This window comes from Homalodisca vitripennis, chromosome 2 (assembly GCF_021130785.1).
Source record: "Homalodisca vitripennis isolate AUS2020 chromosome 2, UT_GWSS_2.1, whole genome shotgun sequence".
Taxonomy (NCBI): Eukaryota; Metazoa; Arthropoda; class Insecta; order Hemiptera; family Cicadellidae; genus Homalodisca; species Homalodisca vitripennis.
In genome coordinates this window covers 152,733,017-152,756,537 of record NC_060208.1, presented here as the reverse complement: position 1 = coordinate 152,756,537, position 23,521 = coordinate 152,733,017, and the positions used below count along the sequence as shown (strand labels likewise).

The window sequence follows — 23,521 nt, the reverse complement described above, 5'->3', positions numbered from 1 at the left end:
CTGGACAGGGCTGAATTTGACCAAACACATGGCATTTATACAAAATTAAAACACACCAATCTAAATAACCAATAATAAACTTAAAATGTGCCTTAGATACATCATTTATGGCTCAAACTTTTGTAGCAAAAAAGTACAAGGAAGAATACTAATAAGCTTTCTCCGGAACCACTGAAAAAGCAACACACTCCAACCAAAATGGGTGTTGAAAAGTTGCAAGACGAACACGATTCATCCAAGGGAAGTGTGACAAACTAGTCTGTCTGGCTTGCATGGAGCGTTTGATACAAAATGTACGAGACATACTTTTTAGAGACATCATATGGTACCAGATATTAAAAATGGCTGTAGAATGTTTTCCCTTGTCAACATGGCTTAGTGGTGTATAAAGAGTGTGCATATAAAATCGTACCTACTTAAGAATTTTTTTCAGGCTAAAATAAAATTAGTGCGTGAAGAGAATAAGTGAGGTTTCATTCACTTTAGATGGCTCTTGGTGATTTAGTAAATTAATGACGACAAACCTTGGACTGTAACAATCATCAAAGTTCCTTCTCAACAAAGGATTTCAAGTTGGTGCCAAATGACAAAAAACCTAACAAAAAGTGTGATACATCAAGATGTTTATGACAAGTACCAGATCTAACGCCTATCTAGTATACAAATAACTTCTTTCTAATCAATAGATAAAAGTAGGTGGACACGTTTTTCAAAATCTGATAAAAAAGTAGCAAATTTGTCTACTAAAATATATTGTTCTGATAGGTACTAAACATTGTACTGATTACATTTTCCTGATGGTTTTGCATAAACACCTTGATAGTGCACACTATGTTTTTGAGGAAGTTGTTCAAATGGTGCGCCTGAATTAGCACACCCTGGACATAGCACCCCCTCGCTACTGACGTCATGAAAGAGGTTGTTAAATCAGCGCAGTGGCCGTGTCCATGCCCTGAATAGGCATCCCCTTCGAGTAGGGGGGTCTTAATTCACCGCCTTGACCGTGTCCATGTGCTGATTTAGCACCCCCTTGAATCAGCGAGCGCCTATACCTTGTTGATGTCAAGAATAAGCATCCCCTACTGAATAAAACGATAAAAATCTAACTGCAATTTTACTAAGGTATTGCAAGAATTACATTTTAAGTGGATTCTATCACAAATCTAATGACCAAACTTATGTGTGACCAAAATAACATTCACACAGATTTATTGTGACAAAACACGGTCGACATTAAGGTTCTCAGCGAGTAGCTCACAATAAAATAAATCGAATGAACTGCAGCTCCAGAGTATCTTATGCCAATTGCGCTCAGATCCCAGTTCCTTCATTTAAAGTACATGAAATACATTAATATATGTTGCCAAGTCACTCTTTTCTCTAATACATTAAAAACTAATAAATGCTTTGTTTATTTAGCCTACCAACAATGAACGCCTTTATGAACAATGACAGACAAAAACAAAATTCTTAGTTAACAATAATAAACTGCTTTATTTACCAAAAGGCTTAAAATATTCACAATATATATTACAAAACTATATAAAAGAGACTTTAGATAATAAACAACAACCACAATCGTACAGTAATTTCAGACAATAATTCTTTTATATGACATCATAGATAAGCTGTTTTACAAGAAATGCACCTGATTGTCACATGAATAAATTTTAATAAACAAATATGTGATAGAACAATAAACTTTAAGACAAATTCGTTAAACATTAAATATATGACTATGCTATCTGTAGGTAGGCCTGAAATATAAATTACAATTGTTTTGCATGTAAGGGCATATGTACTGAAAAAATATTTAGGTTTGTAATAAATGACAATAAGAAAATGTCATATTCATGCTTCATTAGTTTGATTCCATAAAATATAATTTTGAAATTTTATTATTAAATTAAATATGAAACATTAAATTTATTATAATTTCAATACATATTTAATGCTATTCAATTTATTATGTTTAAATACATATTTAATGTTACTCTAACAACGAACTGTTTTGTCTAAATCACAAACCTAATTTGTTTGTCGGGAAACAGCAGGAAGTAAACAAAATTATACCTTATTTTTATTTATAGATAATTAAACTTAGAAAAAACACTCCATTTTCATTGAGCTATTAAATTAAATACGTAATTTAATTATGGCTTTACATAAAATAGCGTTGTTTTAATTATATAGAGAAACATGATCCGTTGAGTTTTCTTGATTGCATTAAATTGCATTAAACTTGCACTGTTAATGGTCAGTGAATACACTTAATTAGACTATCAGTAAATTTTCTATCGGTAAGGACACCCAATAAGCAATTCCTGTACAATAAAACTGACACAGAATATATACTTGACTAACTGTGTATTAAAATAATAACATTTTACCTTCCTTAATATTCCAAAAACGTATTTTGTCCTGCTAAAACAACCAAATAAACCAATGTCAAATCAAATTAAAACAGCTTTTATTTTCACAAAAATCTATAACTGTACATACAACAGTAAATATCATATATTGAAGAGGAAAAATAACAAATTATGGTATATATGATACAAATTGTTTCATACAAAATAATAAAAAACTTATATCTGAAAAGGATGAATAATGCATCGAAATTAAGAAAGCCCATTAACATTAAAGACAAATAAAAACAGCATTTATTATTAGTTTTGCTTTGCTATCTAATTACTGTTTATTAAGAACTTAAAGGGAAAGAGCCTCCATGGCTTTAATGAACTGTGCGTAGACTCAAATTTGAACAGTGCGTTGATTAATTTTGTAAACATATTAATTGAAATAATTAACTGAAGAAAAATAAGTTATTGATATGATTTTAATTAATTCTGTTAATTAGCGATATTTAGAAAAAATTCAGAAAGCAACGTCATGAGTGACAATTTATTTACAAATATAAGACTATGTGTGCGAGAGGGAGGAATCTTAAGGTATATTACTTTGTAAGTCAGAGCATTATTATGTAATATTAAGTCGTATGGTAATTTGGAAGAGAAATTAGGCATATTTAAGAAAAATATTATTTAATCGTTTATTGAATCGAAATTTTAACACAACCATAGATTGTAGCTTATAAGCTACAGCGTCACAAAAATCCAGATAAAAACTATTATATTTACTATTAAATTAAATTAAATCTGTAAAAGCCAAAAATGTATATACAATAATAAACCTTTTAACACTTGTTATATATTTTATTGTACTATGTACATTTCGAATTCAACTAGTTTTTAGCAAGTGTTAAAAGGTTTATTATTTTATATTTATATCAAACACTTTTCGAGGCTACACATCTGTAATATAGATAAATCTGCTTGTGTTGCTGGTTCAATACCCTTTGATGGGTAAAGACCTAGCTCAGAAGCATAGTGGCAGAGGAAAGACTAAATGAGTTGTTTATGATGGGCATTTATCAGAAATACCTCACGAAAAATGGGGGCTGAATTGAAATGAAAGTTTTTAATAGTCTTCTTCAAACGTAAGAAAATTATATTAGTATACGAAAACACAAATGTGTGTAGTTAAAAATAAGTCAAATTTGTTACAAGCACGTAATTATAATAACCAATAAAGCACTGCTATAATTATAAATAATTCTCTGTAACATCTGTTTTTTTCACTAAAATGTAACAACCATAGAACGAGTACACTATAACGGCCTCATCCCCTAATTTACTCATACAACCATACTAATAACCTTAGTGAACACAGCACACTAATATTTTATAAATCTCATTGCAAATTAAATGGTTTTTTAATAGTTTACAGTTAATAGAAATAAGTAGTAATTGTTTATAGTAATTTAGTTAGGTAAACGTTTTAGCTACTTCAATTAATAAATAAAACATTTACTACGATCTATACCACATTTTTCTTATTTCATTTTATTTTACTTACAAGATTTATGTTTTATACAGGTTTTAAATCAACTTAAAAAGTTATAAAAACTAGAGAGTTGGTCAATATTAATTTTTAAAGTTATATTTTACACTCAATTTACATTTTCTAGTTTAATGATGCTAGTCACATAACTATAAACATTTCACAATTGCAATAAAGCTGTATTTATAATTAAAAGTAATATATCTAGAAAAGGTTAGCATACTAACGAAAGATAATCATGTTTTTCTTCTCATTTTAACCCTCGAGCTGGCGGTGTCTGCTCCTGTACTGGCACCCTATTTCTAGCAGTTTGTAAGAATTACATTAAACTGTTATATACCACCCAAAATTCTTCAGATGTACAACTTATTATTTATCATTGTTTTCAGAATATTCCAAATAACAATAAGTCATATTAATTAACATTTTATTGTTAAAAAAGATTTCTGTTTGAATACGCTAGATATAAATTTTTTCAATACTTTATAACTTTGCACTATCTTACCACATATGTATGAAAGATTTATATATATATATATATATATATATATATATATATATATATATATATTGGGTAAGGATAAAATCGTGCTTCTTTTGTATAGATTGGATTTTTATAGTATATATATACATATACTATAAAAATATTCTTTTGTATAGTACATATATATAGTTTTAGAGGCTTTACAACACTGGAACTCCAACATATACGTGGTTTATTATATATCATTGTTTTCAAAATATTCCAAATAATAATAACAAATTATCTTCGTTAATATTTTCTTACTTTCAAAAAATTTCAGTGTTTCAAATATTTTTGATAAGAATTTCTTTATAACTCTGCACTATATCATCATGTATGTGTGAAAGGTTATATAAATTCAAAATTATAAAAATCACAATTTTATACTTACTAAATATATATATAATTTCAGCTCTTTTACTTTAAATCATTACTTTCTTAGCAATTTTTGAACTGTAGCGCAAAATCCACTAACATTGTATTTTTAGCATTTTGTATAATTACTTTAACACCGAAATTCAGCCTCCGTATGACTTATTATGCATCACTGTTTTCGGGAAAACTACATGAATAATAATACTCGTTTATTATTGTCGCTATAGTTTTTTTATTCAAAACCGTTTTACCTTGAACTACCCTGATAAGGATGCGGGTTCTAATTCAGCCAATAGTTCTATCAAATCACTAGATTTATTTATAAAATTAAGCGTGACTTCAGCCATACAACTAATAACCAAAACAAAATACAAACTAAAAATAAATCAATTAGACAAGACACCAAAACACGGCAGAAGACGTAACTAATAAGACAGTCGGCCCGGTTAGCTGGTCAGTCAAACCAGTTGCTTGCACAAGACGTTTCTTCTAGCCATACAAAGAGGAATAAAGTTTGATTTATTCAGTAATAATACACCTCAATCGAAAGCTAGATTATTCTGCCATGGATTGATATTCGGCTTTAAACCGAAACTTCGAATATACGCAAATAATACAGGATTTTAGAAATGTCTGTTTACTGCCGTATATACAGCAGTGCCAGTACGCAAGTAGCCTACTACCGTTTTTATGACAGTTGCCAGTTAGAGGGTTAAACTATCAAAATATTTGAAATAATAAATTCAAAACTCACAGCATTAATATTGGTTCTGTATACAAGTCACCCAAAATAAAAGCAAAAATTTTGTTTCCATAGCTAAAGTGAAATGACAATTGTATGGGAATGTTGGGGACAATGTACTGCTGCGCAAATGCTCAATAAACATTTGGTCTTGGGCTATCTCCTCTTCTTACTGTTAGATGCTATAGCTGCTTGCAACGTTTTCAACTTCAGCTCTTCAGAATGTGAAATTTTAGGAGTGATTCTATATTTTTCTTCATTTGTTGGCATTTAACCATATGTGTAATATCCTCATCTGCCAATGTGGATTATCACGCTACTCTTCGATGTCTTTATTGGATAATAAGTAAATTAACTTACTACTCAGCTACAACCAAGAAGCCGCCATTAATGATTAACTTACTACGGCCGATAGAGCCATGTAAATGACACAGACCAACGCTAGTGTTTCCCCTATGCTGCACCCCTGCACATAAAAAACAATCTTCAGCGTAATTGTATGCACTATCTAAAAGGTTATTACTTTAACTACCTCAGTTAACTCAGCAGCTCGGGTAATCAGATTTTTACTGTACTTGAATCTGCTAAACTTGATTTGACAATCCTCTACACTATTAACTGTAGATAACAAAACCCTTTATGTTATTTGAATAGCCTTCACAAACGTATAATTTGGAGGATAATAAAAATAATTTTATAGAATAAAACAAACAGTAATCCACAACATTTTATCCAAATTCTGAAGTAAAACCAATATAACTAATATATTAGTCCTAAATAACATTTTGTATTTAACTAAAAAGAGTGAATAAGCAGTAGGTCCTCAAAAAATGTTACTGTATAAAACTACTATTTCAACATGTGGAGAAATTTAAAATCTGATTTGGGGGATGAAATGTTTTGGAATGATTTACAAGCTATGATTTGAGTAACGAAACTAACACAAGATGTGCAGAAGTTTATAAGCAACTCTTATAGGGCCAAAACAATAATATTCTATCACTCTCAGATGCTAGTCTGAATTAACTGCTCCAAAACACTTCTCCAGTTAGTACCATAAAAGTACAGTAGTTACATATAACAAAGTTCAAATAATACAAATTTGAGGAAACAAACCATAAAATATATCAACAGAAAAAAACCATCATTTTCATTTTGAATTGTGGATTTTACAGCATAGCTTTTAACTTGACATAAAAGGCTAAGAGCTCTATGTTATACAATGGGATATATATATTCCACTAATATTTACCTCCCTTAATGTGTATTTTCCGTTGCTTTACTCAAATTATTGCCAATAATGAACGAATGTAATTCTATTTAACAAATCTAAGACTACTAAAAGCCCTTTCCAACTTCTAGCTAGTTTACCTAACTAGTATAACATTGTCTATACTGAAACTAATATTTCTACACTAAGATTAGGAAACATTACTACAACAGTTAACTTACTAAATGATTATTTACCAGTCATATTAATACAAATAAATAATCACTTAAAATTGTATATTTACCTTCTTATGACTATCTTAGATAGAATTTAAACTGAATCCTCACATGCTAAAACCTGAACAATAGATTACTCGTTTAATGGTGTTTAGTTGCATAAATTTTGCAATTAATCTTGTGGAAAGTGTTTAAAATAGCCGATACTATAATAATGGATATAATTAATCACGATCCTTTGATTTTTTCAACATTTATTTCAGATAGTTATACCAATCATCCATCAATAATTAGAAAATGCTTTAGGGCAAAGATACAACAAACTTTATAAAATTGATTTAAAATTATTTTATACATTTCTATCTTAAGAATGTAAGGAATAAACAAAAACTATTTGAACTAATATGATATTCCAAATACTAGATCAAGGAAGACAAGAAAGTTAAAATAAAGTTTTTGTTATGCGACACTAATAATTGGTATGAGTTTGTATAATATACATACAAGTATATATATACAAAGGGTGAATTTTAAATAACTCCGGCCCTGATTTTTTTCTATATATGAACTTTCTTCATAGTAAATATAAAAACTATGATTAAAAACAAAATACATGTAAAAACATTTGCATGTGATATTTGTACTATAATTTAAATGCCAACATGTTTGCTGATAGTACAATAAGCTTGTGCTAGTTCAACACAATGGTGTGGCTGGTCCTGCAGAATTTTGTAAAACCCAGTCTAAATGGAGTTAGTGAATAAATGTGCTTATTATCATGATAGAACAATTAAAATTACAGAATACAGATGAAAACGAATTTAAATGGTACAGCACTACATTTGATATTGTTAGTTTTCTAGGTGTGATGTCTATTTTGCAACAGTGATACAGTACCAAAAGAGTTCAAGTTTGCGTTGTATAAAGAGCTATTTACGACTTGAAGGACTAGTATTTGTCTTTAAATATACTGTATTTATGAAAATCTCTATTTTTTTCCTTATTTTTCTAAAGCTTGGTTGAACAAAATGGAGGGCAAGGCTGCAGAAGACGAACTAGCAAGAACTTACTGTATTATAAACAACTCTGAATATGGTCAAGCCAAAGGATCTGTGATCTACCACAAGATCTGGTGACTTGTCACAACACTGTGTAAGAGGTCTCAGATACACCAACCTCACTATATAAGCTTCCACTAATGGCATAGACGATTGAAATAAACACAAATATAATTTTGAAGTGTTACATCCTGATCAGTAAAAAATATATGTAATGACATCAGTTTTTAGTTTTATATATATATGTGTGTGTGTGTGTGTGTGTATGTGTGTGCGTGCATGTGTTTTAAAGTTTGGCTAGAAAGAAACCAGATTAGTATTGTTGTAGCCACAAAACAATGCAAAAGGTTGAATATCGTACGGCCACATGGTTCTCTCTACTGGATGATTGAGTTTCATCTGGCTTCTGTACCCATTCTGCCCGTTGTGCAAATTGTAAGCAATTAATGTTTTCTCTTTGCATTTGAAAAAATGAGTGTCCAGAGAAAACAGCAAGTGATCCTTCAAATATCTTTAAACCTTATAAAATCTTAAATACAGTGATGATTGTTTATCACATACACAAGTTTTAAGTGGTTTAACGATTAAAGATGGCCAGAAACATACAAGTGATAACTTGCACTAACAGATTATTGTCTGCAAAAAATGATGCTACATTAAAAAAATCAATAACCCTGGTCAAAAAAAAATATTCTTAGCAGCATTATCTGACCCCCTCAAGAAAAACCGATCAGTCAAGAAAAAAATGTACGCCGTTTTCTTCAGGAGTACATTACTGGTGAAGACTATTAAATGGAGGGAGGGGAAAAAAAGGACCGCCGTAGCAAGTTAGTACACTGAACAATGGCCAAAGGTTCTTCAGGACTTAAATGTAAAGTGATTAATTTTGCATCATGAAAGTAACTCTTCTCACACTGCTGTAAAAATGTAGGAGTTTTAGGCCAAAAATGCAACAAAACAATGGATCATCTCCCTTATTCACTTAATCTCAATATGTGCGACATCTGGATATTCTTCAACATGAAGAAAAATTTGTGCAACTGTCACTTTTATTCGGAAGCTGAAATTGATGATGATTTGTAAACATTTTGAATCCATTCCAAAACAGTTGAGCAGCTGGGTACTTTGAATAGTTGGAAAATCCGACTTCAACAAAAGTTTTTGGAAACTGAAGGGGATTACTTGGATCACACCTAATGTTTGTTAAGTTCGGCAAAAAATCTCTTCATATATCTTAAAACTTTCTGAGTGTCCCTTGTAATAATATAAACCTAATTAGAATGGTTTTTCTAATACATAAAAATAGAGTTTAAGAAGAAGTAGCATAATTACTTCCAATAAACCAAAATCAGGATGGAACACTCCATAATATTATTACACATACTAATCCTCATAAGGCCACCATCAATGTTGTTTGTACAAGCTGTGCCAGCCAGCAATGCTGAAAATGAAGAAAATAAGGCAAAACAGAATGATAACATCAAAGACTAGTTGTATAAATTAGTCCCTTAACATGTTGGGTTGTGAGAAAATCTGATCACATCCACATAAAAAGTTTAACAAGTGGTCTTTGTAGGCATTATGTAAAATTTATTACTATTTATTTGACATTATTTATTTTGTTTACAATAATTTAGATATGGAATTAGTATGGCAAACACATAGTAAAGAATGAAGAAATATTTTTTTTCAATACGAATTCAATTTAAATAAGACAATTGTTAAAAATGCCTTAAAAAAATCCAAATACTCTTCAATGAGTACAAGTATTTCACTAAATCATAAAGTAACACAAAATTTGCACTTTTAAATTTGTAGGATAACATATATTTATTTATTAATAATAATTACTGATAAAACCCCATAGTCTACTAAAACGCAAAATTCAAAACATCCCAAACCCTGAAGATTAAAAATAAATAAATCTAATCCAGAAATTATGCCTCTAATAAACAAAATATATTAAAACTAGCAAATAAGAAATATGTATCTATGCTACGAAAAGATCTATTAAGATATACTATGAAACCATGAGGTTGACGATTGGGCTCCTGATGTTTATGATGAGGGAGCCATTTGTAATCTTAGCTTCATTAAACGTTCTGCAAAATCTTTCAAGCCAAGAGAAACAGCTCTTCCCATCAAACTCATCCCATCATTACCACAACAATTCATTACGGCACAAAAAATTTTCATATTTGTTTCCAGTTTCCTGAACTTCTTCTTCTTGAGATGTTTAAAATATTTTTCAACCGTGGACAACAATGTTACCACCTCAGTATGTCCGTTTTCCTTTGCGAAGTCCAAAGGCGTCTTGGGACACTTAGGACTGCGATGGTTATAAACTGCTCCATACTCAAGTAACAACTGGCAACAGTTCACAAACCCCTCCCTGGCAGCTACATGAAGAGCAGTTTCACCATGTTTATCCAAGACATTCGGCTGTAGACCTCGGCTCAAGAGTATTTTCATAATAATTTCATTTCCTTTTGCTGTAATATAATGGAGTGGGTGAGGAATCTCTGTACTGCAACATCGCACTTCAGCACCTTGTGAGATGGCCTTCTGAACAAGTCTCACCTGTTGGGTTTTTAACCCACTGAAAAGCATTTTCTGTCTTTCTATTAGAGTTGAAATTTTTGTGGGAAATGGAGGATTCTCATTTTCTAACCATTTCATCCTCAGAGTCAAATCAAATGGAAAATTATGCCTCCAGAATAATTTGAAAATTGCTAACTGTTCACTTTGGTTCTGACAGTATGCAAGTGACTGAGTACAGTCTGCACTGTGAGTGATTATATCTAACATAGCTGTCAAAAGAGCCAGGTGGCAAGGATACAAGCCTTCCTCATCTTTTGCATTTGCATCGGCTCCATAATCAAAACAAAGTTTCACCAACTCTTTATCAAAACATTTGGCTGCAATATGAAATGTTGTGTAACACCTTGCATCATCTTGCTCTATTCCATTATTCAATTCGGAACCGTTCATGATTAAAATCTTTGCTATACTGATATTTTTAGCTTTAATAGCCACTTGTAATGGACTCAAACCATACTTGTGTCTCGTGTCCAGCTTGGAACCATACTTTATCAGCAACTCCACTATACAGTCCAGAGCAATCTTGCTAGGTTGTTTGTTTTGACTGTCAGCTCGTGCAGCAGCATGCAGTGCTATCTCTCCTGTGGAAGGAACTACTCTATTTACATCTGCACCTTTTTCTAACAACAACTGTGCAATTTTAAACTGGCAAAAATTTGCTGCAAAATGCAAAGGCATCATTGAACATTTTTTACTGCCATTCACATAATGAATGTCAGCCCCAAGAGAAATTAATAATTTCACCATTTCATAATTACCTATTGCAATACAATAAAACATAGGTGTAAAATGTTCTTGACACTCACAATCCAGTTTGACACCATTTTTTGCTAACAGTTCAACCATAGGCGGATAGTTTTTCTGAACAGCATAATGCATTGCAGTAAGACCTCTTTTGTCTTTTACATTTGGGTCTATGTCAAGAGTAAATAGATACTGGACAATATGATAATGGTTTAGTCTCACTGCTGAATGTAAAGTGGTTCTCCGGCACGTCCGATCTACAACACCATTCTTAGGAAAACCTGCTGCAATTATCTCTTTAACTATCTGGACAGGACAGTTACTCTCATCCAAAGCAAATGCCATTGGATATATGTCGTCAAAAGCCAAATTAACGTCAGCCCCTGCTTGTATGAGTAGATTCGCAATTTCATAGTGACCTTTTTGTAGAGCCAGACACAGTGGGTGAGGAATCCTTGAAACAGACTTTAATATAGCTCCCTCTTCCACTAAATGCTTACAAATATTATAATGCCCGAGAGAGATAGCTCCTTGTAAAGCAGAAATGTTATTTTTGAATACCTCCTTTTGCCTTCTGATACAATGCATTACCTCCATTCCTGCTTTATCATCAAAATCACCTTTTGAAGATATGATTGTGGTCAGCTGTCCCCGGTCACACTCTTCAAGGGCATACTGAAGAGGTCCCTTTCTTCCCTTCCTGTAAAAAACACAATCATTATTTCAAGGACATTATTACATGGACTGAATATAATGTATGCTTTTTCTTACACAAATTTAATGTAGTATTAACACTAACTCAATAACATTGACATACATACCATAAATAATCCCGATTAGTTTGGAATAAGAACTTCTCCTGGACTACTGAATCATTCAGATTTTCAAATTAATGACTAAGAAAAAAATCTCAAAATGATTTTCTATATTTAACTCCTTAAGTACTGGATTATTTCAGACCTGTACTCTGCCCTGGCTGGGAGTTTTGGTCCCAAATATCCTCTCGTACTACAATTACAAAAACCGTATAATTTTTAACTTTTATGATAGAGCCATTAAATATAAATATATAAATTGTCCTAAAGTTATACACAAAGGTGTTATTTCCACCCTAACATTTTGTAGGATAAACGTGTCTGACTCCTTGTGACACAAAAAAACACATGTACATCGTAATTGAACTTGCTGGCATTAGTCAATTACCAAACACATCGTTTTACTTTAGGCTTTTAAAATTGTATTATAGTGAACCTATACTTTTATATGTAAAAGAAATGTATTCGTTTAAGATTATATTAAATAACAAAACTTATTTTAATTATCTATGAACACTGTAGTACTTATGATTACTTTATTTAATCTGAAATGGTATTTCTGCAGGTGCCGTCAAAACTACATTAATTATAATGTCATAGTTTGTTTGATTCCAACTAAAATCGTACATGATCAATATATTCATAATACCAAATTTAGAGTGTTTAAAAAAGTTTTCATGGGCATATTTTGCAACATCGTGTTTGTTCTGATCTTTCTTGCAGTAAAACTCTATTTGATTTCCACCTTTAATTCTAATTTTTTATCTTCACTACAAAGTGGACAATTCAGATTTAAGGAACATTGTCATTATCTTGCAACTATTTAAAAGACTAATCAATGTTTAACCCTCCAATTGCCCTCAGTATTTTCTTTAAATGTCAAGCCGTTTCTCCAAGTATTGCAAGTTATTTTTCTAATATCTTTACAATATGTTTTTTACTGCAAACCCAACTATATTTGGTATCATTTTTTTTCACAATGACTAGTATAATACAATAATAATAAGTAAATAGGGTAAATATTTTCATTTGAATTTTTTACTGTAAATGAGGAAATGGTTTTTGTTATTTGAATTTACAAAGAGGGAGAAGTGTACCCGGAAAAAATAGTTCAGTATATAAATTTTAAATTCCAAGATAGCGTAGTTCAAAAATTTAGTCTAGTTTCAGAAAATGTACAGTTTTGTATGTGTTTTTAGTTAAATAAAATAGTTATAGGGCAAAACTGAAAGTAGTACAAGAAGCGTGGTTTTCGTGATCAAAAACACATAAATTAGAAATTTTTTTATAAACTGTTATAAAGTGTAAACCTAACTAATTTTGGTATAATTCTATTTACAATAAACTAGAAAAGACTATAATAAAAAATATTGTGAGTAAACCTAAAGGGTTAAATTTTTTATGGTTAGGCCCAGTAAAAATCAAAATTTTTATAGCGTGTTACTATGATAAAAGCATTGATTCTAATAATCTTTTTAAGTTTTGTAAAATTTAAGGGTCACAAATTTTGTAGTTTTACACGTGTATGTATATGTATATAATATATTTTGTTATAGCCTGGATAATATTTACAAAAATGGAAAAGTGGATGAACTCCAAAGATGAAAACAGCAATGTCATTCTAAAATTACTTCGCTGTCATAGAACAATAAAAAAAAACTAATGCTATGTTTGGAAATACCTAAATTCAAAATTATATTATATTATGTTATTATTGTTAAATTAACAACTAATCAAAACTTGTTTAGGTATCAATTTACATTAACGTGACCATGGAAAGGCATGTTCATTTTTTTTCCTGAAAACAATATTGAAGAAAAAATTCGTCGGCAACGTAAATCAAAGGAGCTACGATTTTTTTAAATCCTCTGAAAACTCCGTTTTTGACAGTTTCCTATAACTCTGTGTCTGCTCAAACTCAGTATAGCCAGATTTTAAAAACTGATTATCATATCAACAACGAGAAATTATCGTACTTTCATATAAAATAATTGTACCAAACACATTTAATGAAAAAGTATGTTATGTTTGTATAATAAATTATGTAATAATTAACTTTTGGTTTGTTACTTGTATAAATTTGTCAAAAATCTTTCATGGTATGATAATAACTACCCATCGTGTATCTTACCAGGGCATAAAATCAATGAAATTATCGTACCCCCACCTGAACAATAAGGTAGTGATAAGTTACTGAAATGATGCTGACTAATACGTTAATCCTGTCAACGATGCCTGCCCGCTGCGCAGTGCGCTCTTTTAGAAAAAAAATTAACTCGAGCTTGCAAAAGTCGAATCCCAGATCACGTGATGCCCCTGCTCCTTAACGCAATAATGTCCGAAAGGCATCAATATAATACAATAATATACTTTCCCCCCAGTTCATATGCACCTGTGATAATAATACTTGGCTATAAATGCCCAACCCATGAAAAAAAAGTCCATTTTCCATGGTCACGCTAATGTAAATAAATACCCTTGTTTACATGTCAAAATTGCATTTACATTTAGAATGTTTATTATCAGGTGTTTCTTCCTTTGTTTGTTTATTTTATTCTGTGTATGTTTTAAAAGTGTACTTGATAAAGTTGTTAATTCCAACGAAATATTGTACATTAAAAAATTGTAGTTTTCTTTTGAAACTGCTTTAAGAGACTATATATATATATATATCAAAGGGAGGAAAGCCTAAATAATAACAGGAAAACCCCTGGATATCAGTGCAGGCTAGTGCCCCGCAGGCAACAAAAAGAAAACGTCCTCGAGATAGTACTTAATTTGTTTGATCACTGTAAATATTAAATTCATATTTTTATTTAAAACATATTTGTTATTGAGGAATACAGATATTTATATCGATTGATAGTCTAGGATTTGAGATGCGAATATTAGGTATCGATGACTACATTCTTCGATATAAAAAACTGGGTCCACTTATCATACCCTACCCCAGTTGGAGAATTAAAAGTACATTTTGAAACAATACTTGCATGTTCATCACCATTGATCTTGACGTCACTAGCCTACTCAGTATGTAAATAAAATAAAAACAGCTGACAATGATTAATTATGAATATCTTAGGTCTAATGTTGTATTGGATAGTTTGGATAATTCTAATTGGCAATCAAGATTCAATTGTAGTAATGACCACTTATTAAACTGCAGGGATTTTCTTCCTCCTCTGTCCAAAAACTTTCAGTGTGTATGACGTGTGTAAATTTTGTTTTTTATTAAAGACGTAGACTGAAATGTCATCTAATATTTGCTTGTAATTTCAATTCTTACCAAGCCTAGGCCTATATGAATGATAATAACTATAACGTTGTATGTTTACAAAAAATGAATGTTCTTGTCCTAATTAACCCACTCACCTTCGCGGAGCCATAATAAAGGTGAATAACAGACTTCAGTTGTAATGATATAAAAGAAACATAAATAACAAAGATTCAGAATAACTACATTAAATTATCAATGCACTACTTTGAGCATGTAAACAGAGAACGAACACTCAATTACTGATAATCTGTTTGTTAATCAAATACTACCGCGTTATTCCTATAATTCATTCAATATGCATCCTTAGCAGGCATAAATTCAGTGAAACTCAACGTGAAAAATGTCTTTCTATCCTATCCAAGCTTGCGTCGCGTCTTTTTACACTCACTCTCGCAATAGAATAACAATTTGTTTTGTTGGGTGATTTGGGATTGGATAGCTAGCTACATTAAGGCGCGACGTTTTTGTATAGAACACAGGGTACAACACACAACAGTACATACATACAGTATAGAATATATATATATATAGGACTGCTCAACTAAACTAAGAATATCTTTTGTGGACTACACCGGCTCACGTGCTTATTTTTTTTATCGAGATTTTAAATCACGAAATACACAAATTAGACCTAATGAAACCGGATAAATAATGTTGGTCTAAATGCATAGTTATTTATATGTGTATCTACACATGTCTACAAATAATTGTTAAGAAATTTTTTTGTAGTGGAATAAGCAGTCCGCGTGTTCTCGCTCCGTACTCCTCTGAATTTAATTTAGTTTAGTACCTGGCAAACCTATTAAAATGTATCACTGTATTTTCAAACCCCTTTCCGTAGTTTAATACAGCATACATATATTTAAATTACATTTTCAAAGCTGGATGTTGCAGGATGCAGCACAATTAAATTGTAGGCAATCAATGTGACAAGCCTCTTAAAATGTACCACTGTGTTTTTAGCTTCTACTCTGAATTAAACACATTTCAGTAATTTGGTACAACATACATATATATATTACATTTTCAAAGCTGGGTGCTGCAGGATGCAGCGCAATTAAATTTATTTCATTAAACCTTGATTTTACAACGTAATTAATGACAGGCAATTACTCTTGTCTACATACAAATAAACCAATACAACGGAGTATCGAAAGACCCAAAAGGACGTAAGGAAGTCTAATGTGACAACGTAACCTCGTTACATTCAGTGGCGTAGCTAGAAAACATTCGAGGGTGGATTAAACATCCAGGAAGATTAAAAAGAGCCCAACTCGCAAAATTTAAAAATTTGTTTGTTTACAAGTGAATTCTCAATTTAATTGTACTTTTTTAATTTTCTTAGTCACTCAAATGTGAGTGTAAGCATTCTGCTTGCAAACATTTAAACTTTTCAAAAGATTCGAGACTTGTGTTCTTAGCATAGTAGTTAAATAATGATCTTCAGGGTCTCCAAAATACAAAATCAACAATTAATTAAGTTGAGTTTTTTAATTGAATCTTTTGTATTAAAATGTAAACCAATAAAATTGTTTTGTAGCATTATATTTGGTTCATTGCATTTTCCAACTGCCTTAATCAAATAAATATATTTTGTAGGTTACATTACTATTAGTTAGAAATTATTCGATAATTGCCATGTACTATAGATCAGGTCAGTATTATAATTGAGTACGCCAGACGACACATATCAGGCTTGGTCGAAGTTGCATGCACAATTTCAAGTCTATAGCTTATTTTTCATTCTCGATATATCCAACTAACAGACAGAGAGCTATTGCTGTAAGTTAAAACTTGATCGTAATAATTTGAGGTTATTAAAATATTGTATTTATTAATGATGTCACGTGCTATTTTAGGTATTTAAGTCAGGTAGTTGTCATTGATTGTGTCATATTTCTATAATTATGTTTTTGGTTGAATATTTACTCGCAATGTTTACTTCAATAAATTATATAAATTAGTGTAATTGTATCATAAATCTGTATATTCGTAGCATTAGAGATCAGCAGGACTAAATTATTTTCATCATCTGTATTACATAAATATTTCAGTAATATTAGTGTAATATTTCTTACATAAATATAAGTGTTTAAAATTGTAAACCAAACATATACTCATATATGATCTTAAACTGAATTTGTCAGTTACAGTAATATACTATAATTAGGAAAATTTTGTATTTATTAATGATGCCATGTGCTATGTTAGGTATTTAGGTCAGGTAGTTGTCATTGATTTTGTCATATTTCTATATTTATGTTTTTGGTTGATTATTTACTCGCAAGTTTCTTGTTTAATTCCCTTAGTTTATTACAGCTATTACATAACTCTTATTACAGATTTTGTAGCGTAATTATTAATTTATTTACTACCAATTAAGGACTCCACGTTATAATATGTTTCTTTTGCCCTATTAATTTTAATATATTCCAATAGCACAAAAAAATATATTTACCGTCGTTTTAAGCCTATATGCAAAATATGATGAGATTATGACATTTTATTCGTTGTACCATCTCACATTTTGTAAAGTGTCTTTGGAGTTATAAAGAAAGTTCAATATTAATATAATTAATTTGATATAATTTCTATGTTTTGCAGATATGTTCGGATATAAAACGACTCATTAATTCGTAAGATAATAGAAATCAGAATCGTTCCGAACTGAGGTCGCTATCAGCCGCATGTACAGAGTTTGTCGGCACTGCTTGGCTCTGACCAGTCGACGAATTTTCGGGATTTATCGGTACTGCTCGGCTCTGCCCCCACTCTTTCTCTCCGCCGGGCTTGATCACCCCATTCTTCCACTGCATGAGGAACTCGTGGTTGACGGCTACTGAGCGTGGAGGGGGCAACCGAACACCAGTAGTGCCAATTTCAGAAACATGAAATTCTCCTCCGGTCTCACAGACCGGTGATACGGTAAAAGTGTTGATCAAACTTTTACATTAGTTATACTTTTGTTTATTTTCAAAGTTTCGTTTCTTACTAAAATTAGATTTGTGTTCCAGAACTAAACATTAACACTTTTCCTGCCGAACAGTATATCAGTGCTTTGTATATAAAAGGCAAATGAAGTATAAAGAAAGAATAAAGCATCATATTAAAACCAAACGTTTGTCATGAGGCCATACGTATAGGCAAATCGTAAAAAAAATCTATTCCCACCCAGATAATGATTGTAGGCTAACTTTCATGTTTTAAGTAATTGTACAGAACCTATACATAGCAACCTTTAAACTCCAAGTATTCTCGTTTGGCTCTGGCTTTGGCCTGGTAGAAGACTACATAGAGTATAATGACAAAGTAATAGAGTGGAAAGTCGCTAAAATCGGGGCCAAGATTAGGTCTCAACGGATATTTTCGTTGTAGTTGTTACGTAACATTGTTGAGAGAGTTTTTTTTTAACAGCATTTCATTTATTTACAATCTCTTATATCTTAGGAGAACAATAAGTAAATATATATGCAGAAACAACATTTACAATTAAAATTAAGTTAGATGTAAATCATTGTTAACACTTACTATAAATATTAGTTCAAGCACCTAAAAGGTAGATCCAGGATAGCAGGTCAGTGGAATCTGTACACATTTTTAGAATTAACAAGTAGAATTACCACAAGGTGGTTTGAATGATTAATAATCTTGAAAGATAATTGCTACTGAATTTGACTGTTGGGATTTCCAAATCTTGATGTAACGTTTTATTAGATACATACCATGGTGCTTTTGCAAATGTTCTTAACAATTTTGATTGATACCGTTAAAGTATCTGCAAATTTGAGTTGCTTGCTGTGCCCCATAACTACGCAACGTATGTCCACACACGTTTTAGGATAGTTTTATATAATAGTAGCTTGTTCTTCAAACTGAATTGTGATTTAGATCCGAGTAGCCAATTCATTTCATTTGCTTTTAAATATTTAGCTGCCTCTTTGTGAAAATTTGAGATTTCCATGTAACTCTTCTGTCTAAGCGCCTGCCCAGATAATTTACTTCAGTTGCTTTGGGGTAGATGAATCTCATTCAATGTAGCTGGAGGACAAGAATTTTTATTTAATGTAAACGTTATGTGAACTGATTTATTTTCGTTAATTTTGATTTTCCATTTCTTAAACCATGTAGCAATTGCATGTAAGCTCTGTTGTAAGTAATGAGGTGCTCGAACACAATCTTTATGTACTGTCAAAATTGCAGTATCATGTACGAAAGTTTCAATTTGAGTATATTCATTTCTGGGAGGTCAGCGGTATATAGTAAGTATAAAAGTGGACCAAGTACACTTCTTTGAGGAACTCCGATTCTATGAATGCAGCTGAGTAAGAACATCTTGGTATTTTACATTGCATTTGAAAAGTTCGGGTTGGAAGATGAGATTTTAGTATTAAGAAGAGTGACTGACATCTAAAAAGATAACCGGACAGTAACTTTTATTTCATAAGCACTCCCGTATCATTTCAACAAATCTATGGACTTGTTCTATTGTGCCATGTTTTCGCCTAAAACCAAACTGATGAGCAGATACTACAGAATCTTCATCAATTAATTATTGTAGTCTTCTCAGAAGAATTTTTTTAACAGTTTTGATATATTAAATATATATATATATATATATATATATATATATATATATATATATATATATATATATATATATATATATATATATATATATTATTTATTTATAATAAAAGGCTAATTTCTAGTCAAGGGCTGGGGCTTCTTTGGGTTTGTAATGACAATTAGCTGGGCTCTTTTAAATTGAACTGGTATGTGTTCCAGTCTCAGTATGGCGTTAAATAAGAATGTTAAGAATATAATCGCTCTTCTTTCACTATTTTTTTCCAGTAAAAGAGCCATAGCCAGCAGACTTATGAGGTCGAGAAAGTAACAGTTAATATATACGCGTTTGTTTTTACCTGGGATGCATATAGGGTTCTGCTGAAGAACATGCATTACTATATTTCTTCTGAAGACGTAAATAGCGATCGAAGAAAACGGCCGCAAGGTAAGAAATTTCATCAGTGTAAGAAATAGTAACAATGAAACCAATGTATCTGTTTTGTATTGTTTTACAATTGTAAAAAAGAAATATTTCGAATTCAGTATTTACTAATCGACAAGGTTTTATTTGAACCATATAATAAAAAGGACGTTGTTCAGTGTAGACGTTTCCAACGGTATGGACATACTACATTATACTGTAGAAACACATTCGTTGTGTTAAAAGTTCCCAAGATCATGAAACGAAGGTTAGCCCTCAGCTGGTCTTTGATCTATTTTTACAAAACCCAACAATATTGTCAGGTGGAATTTAGTCTAGTGATGAGGAATAGTACTGAATAAAAACAGTGCAGTAGTGTTTGGATCTTGCTGTTTATGACTTGATTATAATAAACATTTCTTTAATATTTTACTACTTTACTAGCAGTTACGCGCGGCTTCGCACGCATTTTCCTGTTGAAAACTCGAACAATATATTTATTTATTCTTTATCTATGACATAATAAACACTCCTGAGATAATCGATAGTCACTCAAAGCTATTCCAATCTCCTGATTCATTTTAGATTTAAGTTTAAAGAACAGTGTTTTGGGGTCCTGAAGTCGTAAAGTGAAACAGTTTTTATAAGATTCGTATTCCCTCCAACATTCCATGATAATTTATTGAAGTGCTCCGACGATTTCAGTAACAATAAAAGTTAGCCTTTTTATCCCAATGACGAAATTGTATCGTCTAACAAAAAAGTTGCAGCGGTCAATATGAGTCTCTTCTGGTCGTTTAAATTCACCCCCGGTCTAATCTATTTACAGTTCCTCAATTGATTTATGCTGTTGCACTAACCAAAACAATGGTCTCATATGTTGGCATCGGAGCGTATAAATAGCATTTCTATGGCATTAGATGAATTATTGATCATTGGCGCAATCAAAATTAAAAATATCAAAATGGGGTTCTCAATTTGGCCACACTTAGAGGACTACTTTAAAGGTTCTAAATGATAACTATTTGAATCATTTTTCAACGAGTGAACCTACATATTGGCCAAATTTGTAAGATTTTTTTATTACAAAAGGTATTTATAAAAACTACTCAGATATCAAATACTACCTTAACCCGACCTCTGATCATTCGCTAATTATACTTACTTTAAGCATAGTGGTATTTAAAAAAATAAGTTAATTAGTACATAGCAAATTTACTAACTGGGTTCGAATTCATGATTCATTATATGAACATTTGAATTAAAATATCCAGATGCGAAGTGTTAAGGATTTAGAAAATGTTATAGACTACTTTATTAAATTTTCGCAATGTTCTACCAAAGAAGCTGCGACCTTACACATTTAAAGTTGACAACATTGGGCTATATTACTTTAATTATATTAATCACGGAGAAAAGAAAATTAAGAAGAATATGGCCAAACAGGTGAAATCCAAATGATAAGACAAACATCAAGAGGGCCACTCAAATTCTAAAAAGATTACTGTTAAAAGAATTAGGCAGCCTAATATATCCATTTCTCCTATTTAAAAACTGACGAAAACTGAGCAAAAAGTAACTATTAACAGTCGCAGGCATTTGGAGAATATTTCTCAAATGTATTCAAACCCAATGATTCTATTGTAAACAACGAAATACACGCGTAGGCCTATGTAGATTCTCCACTTCAACTCGATTTCCTATTACAAAAATGTAAAGTATTTGAAGTTCGCTCAGTTATAGCTCATAATCTCAATCTCTTGGCAATGACTCTATTAGGCACTAGAAATATAATGAAAAACTTCCACGAAAAGCATTTATATTCTTAACAATCGTATTTAACACCATACTGAGACTGCAACACATACACGTTCAGTTTAAAAGAGTTCGGTTAGTTGGCATACTAAAACCAGGGAAGCCTTTCACAAGCTGACCTCATACAGACCAGCAAGTCTATTAACTATTATTTAAAAACTATTTGAAAAGCTTCTTCTGGGAAGACTACTATAAATAAACGAAAAGTTTATGTACCTGTTCATTAGTCTGGTTTGGGTGGAAGCATAACGGAGTAGAACAAGTCTTCGGAGTACTTGAAATGATACGGGAGTGCTTAGGAAATAAAAGTTACTGTCCGGTTATCTTTTTAGTACTTTCTTATCTTACACTTTTATCTTTTTTAGTCACTCTTTTTAATACTAAAATCTCATCTTCCAACCCGAACTTTTCAAATGCAATGTAAAATACCAAGATGTTCTTACTCAGCTGCATTCATAGAATCGGAGTTCCTCAAAGAAGTGTACTTGGTCCACTTTTATACTTACTATATACCGCTGACCTCCCAGAAATGAATATACTCAAATTGAAACTTTCGTACATGATACTGCAATTTTGACAGTACATAAAGATTGTGTTCGAGCACCTCATTACTTACAACATTACTTAAAAAGGTTCAAGTTCAGCTACCTTTTTTATATTTCACTCAAATGTCTGATAAAACGTGGCATACAGGCCTATTACCCAAAATTAAGAAGTTTTTGCCCTCTTCTATTTTCCAATACTAAAATGTTATCTTTCAAACCGATCTTTCCAAATAAAATATCAAGATATTCTTACTTAGCTATATTTTGTAGGATCCAGACTTCCTCAAGGAAGTGTACTTCGTCCGTTTTTATACTTACTATATAACAGTGAATTCTCAGAAAATGAACATACTCAAATTGCAACTTTCACAAATGATACTGTAGTTTTGTCAGTCCAAGAAGGTCGTGTCTGAGCATCTCATTACTTACAACAGAGATTAGATATAATTACATATTGGTTTAACACACAGAGGAAAAAAATTAACAAAATAAATTGGCACACATAACATTTACATTAATTCAAAATTCGTGACCATCAGTTACATTGAACAACGTTGATTTATCCGAAGTAGCTAAGTAAATTACCTAGGCATGTGTTTAGACAGAATGCTTATATGGAAATCTCACTTTCAGACGAAGCGACAGCAGTTAAACTTAAGAAACAAATAAAATTAATTGGATATTCGAATT

General features: G+C 31.3%; 1 protein-coding gene across 1 annotated transcript; it reads right to left on the bottom strand.

The window, feature by feature from the left end:
- Positions 1 to 1,474: 1,474 nt before the first annotated feature.
- Positions 1,475 to 15,901, bottom strand: LOC124354921 (ankyrin-1-like). The gene is made up of 2 exons (XM_046805730.1): positions 15,580 to 15,901; positions 1,475 to 12,092 (listed from the first exon to the last, which is right to left on the bottom strand). The coding sequence occupies exons 1-2, from the start codon at positions 15,591 to 15,593 to the stop codon at positions 10,106 to 10,108; spliced, it is 2,001 nt and encodes a 666-aa protein (XP_046661686.1). The 5' UTR covers positions 15,594 to 15,901; the 3' UTR covers positions 1,475 to 10,105.
- Between the last annotated feature and the right edge of the window lie 7,620 nt (positions 15,902 to 23,521).